The sequence below is a fragment of the Cavia porcellus genome, unplaced genomic scaffold (assembly GCF_034190915.1).
Source record: "Cavia porcellus strain 051 isolate PalLab524CR breed Dunkin Hartley unplaced genomic scaffold, mCavPor4.1 scaffold_37, whole genome shotgun sequence".
Classification (NCBI taxonomy): domain Eukaryota; kingdom Metazoa; phylum Chordata; class Mammalia; order Rodentia; family Caviidae; genus Cavia; species Cavia porcellus.
In genome coordinates this window covers 10,422,983-10,435,004 of record NW_026947520.1, presented here as the reverse complement: position 1 = coordinate 10,435,004, position 12,022 = coordinate 10,422,983, and the positions used below count along the sequence as shown (strand labels likewise).

The window sequence follows — 12,022 nt, the reverse complement described above, 5'->3', positions numbered from 1 at the left end:
ATCATAAATAAAATTTATTCTAAAAATCACCAAATCTTTGGTACTACAGATACAGCAAGTAATTTTACATTTGCTTAACATATTGACTGCAAGTTCACATCTATGGAACATGAATGGCTACCTCACATTTTTCAGAAACACTGTTCATTGCTTCCTACCAAATTTGTTAATTATGCTGAAAACAGAAATCCAGGTTTTTGATATCTTTAATCATTCTTATATTATGGGAGTCTTATAAAGCATTAAGTTAGGTACCACATACTGCCAATTATTTTTTTTAGGTGCTTTATTCAACAGAATTAGATCTCTGGAACTAGCCAATTACTAAAAGTATACCTTTTTTCTCTTGCCATGTGATACATGCAGGCAGAAAGAAAAGATAAAAGATAACAATAAGGCCATAAAAGATTAAAAACTATTATTGTTTAATAAGCATGTATTATTAACAAGGTAAAGAAAATATGAGAGACAATTTTTTCTTTTGTCAGTTTATGACTAAGGATATAAATCAAGACTTATTTTCTGACTTATGTCTGACAAGTTAAAATTATAAAAAGCTTACAGGAATCTTGTAATGCAAATATAATATTATGGAATTGCATAGAAAAGTTTTCCCAGTCCTAAATATACATACATGCTAGATTCTACCAGGCTGGGCTGAATCCTGCATGTCTCTACCACAGAGGTGACAGACGATAAAACTTTCTTAGTCTAGGTAGCTTTAATGACATAATTCTAAGCAGTGACAGTAATGTGGGAGTTTATGAGGGTTTTTGGAAAAACTTTTGTTTCCCTGACCCAAGGAATAGAAATAGTTTGTTCTCTTCTTCTCATTCCTTCTGCTTTGAACAGAGAGAGTATACGTAGAGATACCAGTGGTTGTATTATAATCATGGTTAGGTCAAGAAAATTGATGGCAAAGTCCCTTAATATCTAGAACAAGTGCTTGCCTTTGAATTTCTTATTTGGAAAAAAAATAAATCTCAATTTGTTGAAGCCACTGTTAATCGCATTTTCTGAAATTTACAGATTAGCCTTTTCTCAAATTTTTGAACACAGTGTGACAGACTTCTACCACACAGCCTTTTACATATGGTTCCCTTCACTTGGGATCCGCCCTCTCAAGTCCTCCTTCCTAATCTTTATCCTTATTTATTTTCTATTCTTCTTTCGGATCTAAGTTGAAAAATCATATTCTCAAGGAAGCCTTCCAGTCAGTATCCCTCCAAACAAGACGCATCTTTTACTGTATGTTCTCACAGCAACTTATAACCATTCTTCCCAAATATAATTTTGGACTAATTTTACAAGGACTTATCATCTTTCCATTCCTTCTTCCCACCTGTTTTCTCTATGAATGCAGGGGCTCCATTTAATTTTTGTTCCTTAAATATCTCCAGAAATACCTGGTACATGGCAGTGAACAGAAAGTATTTACTGAATGAATAATGTCCGCTAGGCGACAACTGCACTAAACAGACCAATACAGCATACGACATACGTATCAGAATACGATACATTTTGTTGTTGGTAAAGACAAAAAGTTAAACCAGAATCGAGTTTAGAGAAACATCTGAGTTATATTTTCCTCTGGCTAACCTCTATATCTTAAAACTAATTTAAGATAGTTACCAAATCATTAAATTTTTAAGATAATCGTGAAAGAACTAGAGGTTGAAGATTTTATTTTACCATCCAATCAAATATTAATACATCCGTTTATTTCCATATCTTTCAGCAGTAGACCACTGTGTACATATGTACACGACATGTATGCATATGCAAATATGTATCCAATGATATAAATATCTAATGTTGTACTGTAAAACATAATCTGAAGGATGCTTTGAATCCCAGAATGTACTAGAATGTAATAAGACACAAAGTTTAAAAAAAATAAGCATGCTGCAAATCACATATATTGTCTTTAGCAGTAGTGATAAATTCATAGTACTTAACAAATAGAAAGTTTTTAAGCTAAAAATATCAAGGACAAACTAATAATTGTAACACATACTAATGAAATCCATTATAAGCTTTTATAAAATTGAATTGTTGAGCATACAGGGTAGCCAAAAGCCAGATGAACAGATATTTATTACTCTGACAAAATGTCAGGTTCAAAGGATCATTTATGATAATATTTACATAAAATGTCATAGAAGCAAATCCTAAAAAAAGAGCAAGCATAAACAGAGAGTAATGGAAACATTAAACACTGCACTCTGGGAGGCTGAGATGGAGGATCCTATGTTTAAACTCAGCTTGGGGAACTCAACGAGATCTTTTCTCAGAGGACAAAACAAAAAAGGCCTGGGGGATACAGTTCAGTGCAAAGGTCCCGAATTTAATCCCCACACCTAAGGGGAAAAAAAGCAGTGCCAAATGTTGCTGTAGTGAAAAATATTATTTTGAGCTGAGTAAAGTGGTAGATGATAAACCCAGCTTCTTGAAAGGCTGAGGCAAGAGGATTTCCGGTTCAAGTCCAGCCTGGGCAACGCAGAGATTCTATCTCCAAATAAAATAATACTTTAAAAGGAGTAGAGGATGTAGCTCAATGGTACAGTGCTTGCCTGTCATATATGAGGTCACGGGTACAATCCCCATTACAACAAAAAAGAGGACTTTGAAAAGAAAAAAACAGACAATGTTAAGTTATCTGAAGGGCTATTCTTTTTGACTCTATGCAAACTAAAGAAGCAGAAGTTTCATTTAAAAACTGTCTAGCTGTATGGCATCCTTAAATGCATCACCTTTCCTGTTCCTCCTTTCCCTCTTCCAGAAAGTCCCAAAAGTCCAAACCCAAAAAGAAGTGTGTAACAGAAGGTATGCCACATACTTTGTTATAATAAAAGCTCAAACAAAATAAGCCACAAAATATAAAACTCAAACTACTCAGCTATACCATGAGAGGCTATACAAATATAATTTTTAAAATAACTAGGAAGAACAAAGACTCATTAAAAACAAATATTCACTAGGTCATAGTACAATCCATTCTGCTCATAACAAATGTGTTCTCTACAACTCACCTGTGCATTCTCCTGACATTTTGTCACCACTGTTATTACTTGTGCCACTGAGGCGGACTATACTGGAAGAACTCTGATAACTGAGCTTAGGAAGGCAGTCAGCACTTCCTTTTGCACTCTCGTTCTCTGACACTATAAAGATGAAAATGAAAATGTTAATAAAATGTATCTATATACACGATAGGATGTATAAAGAGAAGGAGCCTTTAGTTTTAAAATATATCTACCTAAAACTGGTGATAAGAATATAGTGAATACCTCTTTTTTATGTATTAGTTACCCACAAATAATTCATTCCACTAATTTGAGGTCTTAAAGCATGAGTCAAATTATTAAGTACAGTTCAAACATGAAGTTCAAATTTTATATTTCCTCTTTAGTTGTGAAAGTGAGCTTTTGGTGAGGAAGTTGGGGTGTTAATTATAAGCCACAACCCATTACAAAACTTCAACTAAAAATGTAGCTAAACCTCAGAAAAGAGATTCTGTTTGAACACATACCTGTATGAATACTATATTTCTCCAACAATAAGAGTATTCTGTGAGCTACACATCATTCAATTTTATACTATTTGAACAGTGTTTTGTCATTGAGGTCATATATGAAAAATCTGTATAAAAGTATTATTGGTTAAATTGGTTAAATTGGTTAGTTAAATTGGTAGGGAGAGCTTACAAAGAAAGAAAGATATACTTTATTACTTAAACGTTGCACTTCTATTTTTTTATAAATATATAAATTCAAAATTTTACATATTTTTAACTTAATACCTACAGGAACTAGAATCACTCTCTTTTTTATCTTTTTCTTCTTGAACATACTCAGTAGATGCATTTCCTCTTCTAACTTCATCCTTAGATAATGAACTGTACCCAAGATCAGACTGTCCACCTGGTAAAATAAAAGAAAAAAAACACCCTATGTTGTTTATCATACTTCTTTAGGGAAAGCACTTGAAATCAGAAGCAACATATTAGTGTTTTGAATAAATTCTAATTGAAAGCTATCCCTACCATGTTTCCATTCATGTAAGAAATTTCAAAACAATTTACTTTTGGCTCCACAGTGCAGTAAAAAGATTATTCACACTACTATGTGTGCACTAAAAGACACAGAAAAATCAGCTCATCTTCTTTATTTGGTTTCAACTAAGCATGGAAGATATAATAGAACATTCATACATAGAGTGGAGTGCAGCATCTGATGACTCTACCAAAGAGTTAAATTTCTTTAAATTTATTGACAATGTTTTCAAAATTTAAGTGAAACATTGTAGGATTGTACATGATGTACTAATATATAGAAATAAGAAAAAAATATCTAGTATTAAAGTTACTGCTAAGAAAGCAAAGTTATATAAATTTAAGAAAACTACACTGTTTTGCGAAAGACGCCTGTTATCACTTTTTAATTGTTTCCACTACATTAGTATCAAAAGACAAGGTTCTGATTTTTTTTAAACAGACTAGCTTAGGATAGCCTTGAACTCATGTTCCGCCTGCCCTGCTTCCCAAGTGCTGGTATTACAGGCACACGCCGGCATGCCTGGCATGCACCATCATGTCTGGCATCAACTTTAATCTTTTTGTTTGAATCTCAAATTCCCAGATTTGTCAACACTCGGTTGGTATGATTAGATTAAAAATAAAACTGATAAACTTGTGAATAAATCTAAAAATATTATATACCAGTAGGCATTTACTTCAATACTTTCACTATAACTTTTTGTTGTTGTTGTTACTGGGGATCGAACTCATGACCTTGCATTTACCAGGCAGGCGTTTATGCCATTCAGTTAAAGCCCCAGCCCCATTTTTTTTGGATACCAGGGATTGAATTTACTAAGCCCCATTTTTTTTTGGATACCAGGGATTGAACTTACTACCTTGTACTTTCCAGGCAGGTGCTTATGCCTTCACTGTAATTTTGAGTTTGCATTTTTCTAATCAAATTTTTAAATCCCATTTGCAACAAAATTACAGATAGAATCACATAATCTTGAAATTCATGTCTACAAGCTTCCGCATGGTTTAAGATAGACTTCTAAAAAGCCATAGTTAAAAATAAAAGATCTCACCATTTTTCAGAGATAATGCCTGAGAATGATGGCTACAACTGATTAAATTCATAGTAAATTATGAAGAAATAAAACCATTGATGCGTGAGGACTGTTGTGAGTTTGAGACCAGCCTGGTGAGCTCAAGGTCAAGCCTGAACTTCACAGTGAGACCCTGACTCAAAGAGAGAGGAAAAAAAAAAGAAAGAAAGAAAAGAAATAAAACCAGTGAAAGAAAAATTACTATATTTCAACATAACTAGCTTATATTTATTAATCTTAAAGTAGAAATAAAGGTAGACAGATTAAAAAAATGTTGACACTGCAGATAAATTCATATTTTATCAATAATGCTTCAGTTTTAAAGTTTCTGTCCATTGACAGTATGTGCTTATACTTTTTAAAAATTATGTACAAAAAATGTTAAAAACCATGTATAATTTTTAAATGTAGTAGTGAAAACTCAGACTAATGTAATATATTTTTAAGTATTTTGGCTTCAAAAGAGAAGGTTTATGTACAAAGCTTATATTTCAATGAACCCTATTCCCTCTTCCATGCTATAAGGCTATTTTTAATATTTAAAATTCTAACTTTAAAACAGTGTAAGATCCATAAGAATATACCACACTGGAGAGTGTCCTTGGGGTACCTTTCATCCAACTTCCCTACTGATACCCTATATAACCATAGGGCAATGTTAAAACCAGAGAATTAACACTGCAGCAATACTACTAAGAAACAGAGCAAAATCTATCAATATTTTCATAATTACAAAGAATTATCCAAGTGAATGGCATGGTAAAGGGGCTAGGTACAACACCTGCCTACCACTGTAAGGCCTTGTGTTCAGTGCCTAGCACCATTTGTACACAAAAGGAGGCAGGGGATATAAGGAAGAATGAAAGGACGGAGGGAGGGAGAAAAAAAGGTGGGAGGGGTTAAGAAAGGCAGGAGGAGGGAAAAAGGGAGGGATGAGGAGGAGGAGGAGCAGAAAAGAAAAAAAAAGAAAAAGAAAAAGCAAGCAAAAGATACAGTGAAGACGTGTGGCTACTCAGAGTTAAATTATTATGGACTAAATTCTTAAAGTATTTTACAACCTCTCAAAGAATAAAATTACATGTAGTTATTCAGTTCGGTATGAAATTAAGTACCTAACATATAAAATTAAAAAGTGACAGTTAAGCACTTTTCACTGAAAATAAAAATTTTAAAAATACAGGCTAGCAAATCTTGTTATGAAAATGCACTGTAACAAATATATACATAAGCACACACAAACCTGTACTAGATCTATCATCAGTAGCATACACTTTGATTAAACCCGTATTAAAAGGTGCCTGCTCCACAGTGTGTGTCCCATGAACACTATCCATGCTGCCATGACTAACAGAATCCAGGTCACTGCCATCTGCTTAAGAACACAATTTGATATCATTTTACTACTCAACGAGACACCAAAAATATACATAAGAGTTTGTTGTTCAAGCTAATAGTGTACTAATGTAATAATAAATATGAAAAGTGCCACATAAGCAGCAAAATACAACACAAAAAAACCTACTATGAATTATCAATGAATACTGAAACAAGACAACCAAAGGTTGATAATTTATTGGAGAGAAAAAAAATTTAAGTTTAAAAATTTTTTAAAAATATAGGCTATGCTGAGGATTTAGCTCAGTGGTGTAAGCGCCTCCTTGCAAGCATGAGGTTGTGAGTTCGATCCCCAGTACCAAAAAAACAAACACAAAAACAAAACAGCAACAACAAAAAACAGGCTGAACTTCCCTAATCCAAAAATCTAAAATGCAAAACTTTGTAAGCACCAATGTGACATCACGAGCGCAAAATCCCACAGCCAGCTGTATGCATGTGACAGATCACAGTCCAATACATGCACACCAAAAATACCTTCAGGCCATGTGTACAGGGTTTATATGGAACATAAACAAATTTTAAGTTCAGACTGGTTCCAGCTTGGAGATATCTCACTATATATATACAAATATTCTAAACCCCCCCCATCGCAAATCTGAAACACTTCTGGTGCTAAGTTTTGTGGATAAGGGATACTCGCATTAGAATCTGCTCAATGGTTAATAAAAGCCAGAAAGTATTCAGTATTTTGAAAACATTAAAAATTTCTAAAAATACAAAATGCAAATCACTCAACTAATTTTGAAGAAAAACTAAAACACGTATGTCCCTTAATTACCTGAGAAAGTTGTTTGTGATGAGTGTGCACGTTTCTTTAAAGCTCTTTTGAACTGTGCTACTCCTAAAACAACATTTCTTACTTTTGTCCAAAGAAAATAGCCACTACGACTTCTTGAAGGCCAGGTACTTTCCAAAACAGCCTATTTATTAAAAAAAAAAATAATGAAATAATTTTTATAAATGAACATACACTGGCTAGAATAAAGAATACGAAAGCAGACTATAAAATGAAGGAGAACACAAAATTCTTATTGATTTATAAAACATATTTCGGAAACTCTAAAATAAACACCAAACAACCCCTGTATCTGTTACTAATTAAACTAAGCTTTTATAATGACAAAAGTTAATTTTCTCCATTAAAAAATGATTACCTTATTATAATAACCGTAAGTAATTGCATTGGGATCAATACCAGCTTTCCGCATTTCAAAAAGTACTCGAACTGCAAGCACTGGCTGATCATATTGCCCACAGAGCTGCATAAGGATGCGGTAGCACACCTGAAACACAAGTTGAACAGTATACAGCAACAAAAATACTTATGCACATAAATCTAGGACAAAAAGATGCAGTGTAAAGAATAACTGTTACCTCATCAGGTGGATCCATCTTCTTTGACTGCATTTTTTTTAGCACATCATAGGCTGTTTTCAGAGCCCTGACTTTGGAATGACACACTTTCACATACGCTGGCAAACAAATAAACCACAGCCCGTAACAGTGACGCAGCAGGCACCTAGACCACATCTGAGGAATGGAAGAATACTTCTTGGCAATTTTATGGGCTGATTTAATTTCCTAGAGAAAAATGCAAAAATCTCATTAATACATTCAGACTTAAGACTACCTTATTTTAATGGAATGCTAAAAAGTAAAAATCGTATCATTTTATAATGCATCCTTAAGAAAATCTGTGTAAAATTAATATATTTTCAAGCTTCTCTTGACTATGTATTATGCAATATGTAAAATAAAGTTCTAGGACAAGGTGACTAGGATACTTTTCTGATGTGAGATTACTATAAACTATATTTCGAGTGCATAAAGAGAATAATATAGTAATAGTTGTATACAGAGTGGTAAAGTATATTAAAGGAGGATAGTGTCAAATCTATTTATTCTAATACTTGAATATGTAAAGAATTCAAAAATTTCTAAGTACCTGTTTTGTCCTTCTGAACATGGGGGAAGGGCTATTAGGACTACTCAATTTTGAAGGTAATTTACTCTTCTGTGTTTGAAGAAATCCTTCAGGTCTCTCGAATAAATTGTTTCTAAGAACTGGAAACCCATTATAGCTGTTTTAAAGAGAAAAAAATTCTCAAGCACACATAGACAGTCACGGTGGTTGTAAACTAAAAAAATTATGGTCAGTAACTTACAAGAATTTAACTATCTCCACTAGGCTATAACATATACTCAATAAATACTTACGTTATCATTGCTTTTTTATGAAAGTATACAGACACAGTATTATCTTATAGTAGTGAGGGAAAATACACTTAAGTAAGAACTTGGTATCAAATGCCAAAGTAATCTCAAACTTTGAAAAGTGAGTATTCATGCAAATATATTAGCAAGCATATTAGAAAATGTGACTACTGGTAAGAGGCCCATGATATAAATCTTTCAAACAACACAACCATAGACTTCACTGCTTTGGATTAACATATGTACTGTAGAAACTCTCTTAAAAAGATGCAAACAACAGCTTTAGGTGTAATATACTAGACCTCAGGTCTAGCTTTCGAATTATGAACTGTTTTGTCAAGACTGGCTTAGTTACGTCCTGGCTGTTCAGGACCACACATATATTAAAACAAACAAACAAAAAAACAAAACCATAAAAAACTCCAGGAAAGTGGAGAAGTAGAATTTGGAAAACACCAAAGGTTAAAACTGGCTCTATGAGGAGGCAGGTCTCCTTTGGGTGCTAGAACAAAGTATTTTGGGTACTTAAAATGTTGCAGCTAGGAAAAACACATGTTGGAAAGAAACAAGGTAGCCAAAAGCAACATAATTAGCCTCCATTATAATACTCATAAAAATCATACAGCTTTAAGTAGTTAAAAAGAAACCTAAACACAGTAAGACATGGTAAGACATGGTAAATAATTATGTATTACTATAGGTAAATTCAGTAGAATAAGAAAGTACCAGTAATGAGTAAATGTGCAGGGGTAAAATAACACAAAAGTTTAGGAAAACCACGTCCTTTTTAAAAAAGCCATTGTGTATATAGGAGGTGTCAATGTGACCACTTTACATGTCTTAAGGAAATGTCTCTTTATTTTACACACAGTGTGAGTATGAGCCATCTCTGATTCAGAGTACCCGCTGTTGTTATTAAAGACATTTTGGTGTTCTTCCAGTGATTATTATGGTCACACCCAAGTTATACTGGTGGTCCAAGAAAAAAAATGACCGTACTCCAAAAAAATAAATAAATAAATAAATAAATAAAAACTGAGAATGTTTTAGATTAAATAATCTAAAAAAAAGGACTAAATCTAAAAGTAACATTAAATTATAAATGAAAACCAAACCACATAAATAAAAACTATGTGAAACTTACTAAAAGATTCAGAAACAGAAAGTACTAAAGAGATAAAAGAAATGAGATCTTATTTTAGAAGGAAAAAGGAAGAAAAATATTAGCAGAAATATTTTAAACATCTTTGACAAAAGACAGACTTTAAAAAGTGATTATGAACAACACTATCAATGAAAGACAAGAGCAGGAATCAAGCAGCCTATCAATTAATTCACAAATATTCAGTACACCAGTTTTTCATCTATAAAATGAAAAATTTAATCGGTCATAAATAAGGATGTACTGAAAAATCTTTTTTTAAATGAAAATAACAAACTATTTAAATAACTTACAGATATGAAATAGCTATAGAATTTTTAAAATGAGAAGCATTATTGGAGGATCAAAACCAATTAAAATCTAAAAGGAAATGCAATTTTAGGTAAAAATGAATGTATATAGTGCTAAAAATTAAATAATGAATCTCCTATCACAGTTCTTATTTTACTGTGTTCAGAACTCTTCCCTTTTTCCCACTAGACTTTAAGGCAGAACCAGTATTACTGAAGCCTACACAGCATTTAGCAATGTGTGACAAAATATCCTAAATTAACAATAGACTTTAATAATTTTCAATTTTTATTAGTTAAAAATTTTGTAAACATGAATAGCTTAAGAAATTGTCTCATACAAGTCTCAGCCACAAATACTGATCTTTAGATTTAACTTTTTGTAGATCAAAGTTACATTAATCAATATATGTATGGAAGGAGAGAGGGAGTGCAAGTGAAGAAATCATGTTTATTAAGAAGAGAAAAACAAATTCTACAATAAAAGTGCTGCATTTGAATGGGGGAAGTCTAATCTTAAGAGATTAGACTTAATCTTAAAAGCAATATTCATGACACTTATGGAGATAAATTAGAGATATGCCCAAATCTGTGTTACATAAAATTATATGTATTTTTTCCATTTAAATCTCAAAATTTAATAATGGGTGTGTGATAAGCTTGCTTACCACCTAAACATTGGGTATCTGTAAAGTTTGGATTTTTGAAAATATTACAGTCCTTAGAAAGCTACGTCACAGATGATGGATTGCTTCTGTTTCAATCTCAAACATTCTGCTTCTTGAATACCTGTATTGTAAAGGGGGTTCTTCACCATTGGGTAGATGGGGGATCTCAGGTGGTGTTACAAAAACAGTGTGTTCACTTTTGAAAGACTCATCCAATTCTATAAGTTGTACTTCACCACTCTTGTCCATATCTACCTGAAAGAATTTTAAAGACGTATACTTTAAAAAGCCTATTAGCCAAGTGTCCATCTACAGGTAATGATTAAACAATTTGCAAAAATGTATAATAAAGAACTATTAAAATAGCAAACTGAAAAATTATTGTATATAGTATACTACCTTTTCAGCATGAAAATTGGAAAATAAAAAATACTCATTTCTACTTACGTTTACATGGAGAAGACAAATAAGATGGATTAAAAACAAAACAGAACCTAGATACTCCAATACAGTCCACAGAACTATATTTGGTAAGGAAAAACTAATACTATCCAATATACTTGTAATGAGTAAGTTTGGAGAGCAAGAATTGTTAAGATACATCTTAAAGAGAAGGGCTAAGTACATAAAAAAAGGAAAGAATCAACCTCCCCCAAAAAAGAAACCTTTAAAATTTTTTTTCTATTAACAAATATATGCAAAATCTTCTTATATAAATTGGTTATAATTTCACAGTACTACATACTATAATTTCTGTGATTAAAAAATATTGGTAATAAGCACCTGCCTTGCAAGCAGGCAGACATGAGTTCGATTCCGGGTACCGATTAAAAAAAATATATATATAAAGTAAACTAGCTAACATCAGAGCATGTTTCAGAATTATAACTAATGACCAGAGAAAATATTCACAAAATTATCGTAAATGAAAAAAATCAAGCTAAACCATATATATACATTAAAACAGTATGTATGTCATACAGATATGTTTCTGCATTTTTTCATACACATACATAACATATATGCATGTAAAAACAAGTCTCAAAACAAACTCTGGGTAGTGGCATTACCATCAATTAATGAATTTTCTTCTTTTTCAATCAAAAATAGATATTAGTTTCATTTGACTTTTTAAAATACAAAAGTAATAAACATCAGAA

The 12,022-nt window shown here is 32.2% G+C and overlaps 1 protein-coding gene across 11 annotated transcripts in view; it reads right to left on the bottom strand.

Moving 5' to 3' along the window:
* Positions 1 to 12,022, bottom strand: part of Dennd4a (DENN domain containing 4A) — a 133,643-nt gene that overhangs the window by 34,426 nt on the left and 87,195 nt on the right. For 7 of the 11 annotated variants that reach the window (XM_013145453.3, XM_013145457.3, XM_063243282.1 and 4 more), the window contains 8 exons: positions 10,984 to 11,117; positions 8,474 to 8,609; positions 7,903 to 8,109; positions 7,683 to 7,811; positions 7,307 to 7,448; positions 6,371 to 6,502; positions 3,807 to 3,923; positions 3,033 to 3,164 (listed from right to left, as the gene is read on the bottom strand). In XM_013145453.3, the coding sequence (XP_013000907.1) occupies positions 3,033 to 3,164; positions 3,807 to 3,923; positions 6,371 to 6,502; positions 7,307 to 7,448; positions 7,683 to 7,811; positions 7,903 to 8,109; positions 8,474 to 8,609; positions 10,984 to 11,117 (1,129 nt within the window). The remainder of the gene's footprint in view (positions 1 to 3,032; positions 3,165 to 3,806; positions 3,924 to 6,370; positions 6,503 to 7,306; positions 7,449 to 7,682; positions 7,812 to 7,902; positions 8,110 to 8,473; positions 8,610 to 10,983; positions 11,118 to 12,022) is intronic. The other 4 variants (XM_013145456.3, XM_003463479.5, XM_013145459.3 and 1 more) reach the window with 2 other exon arrangements.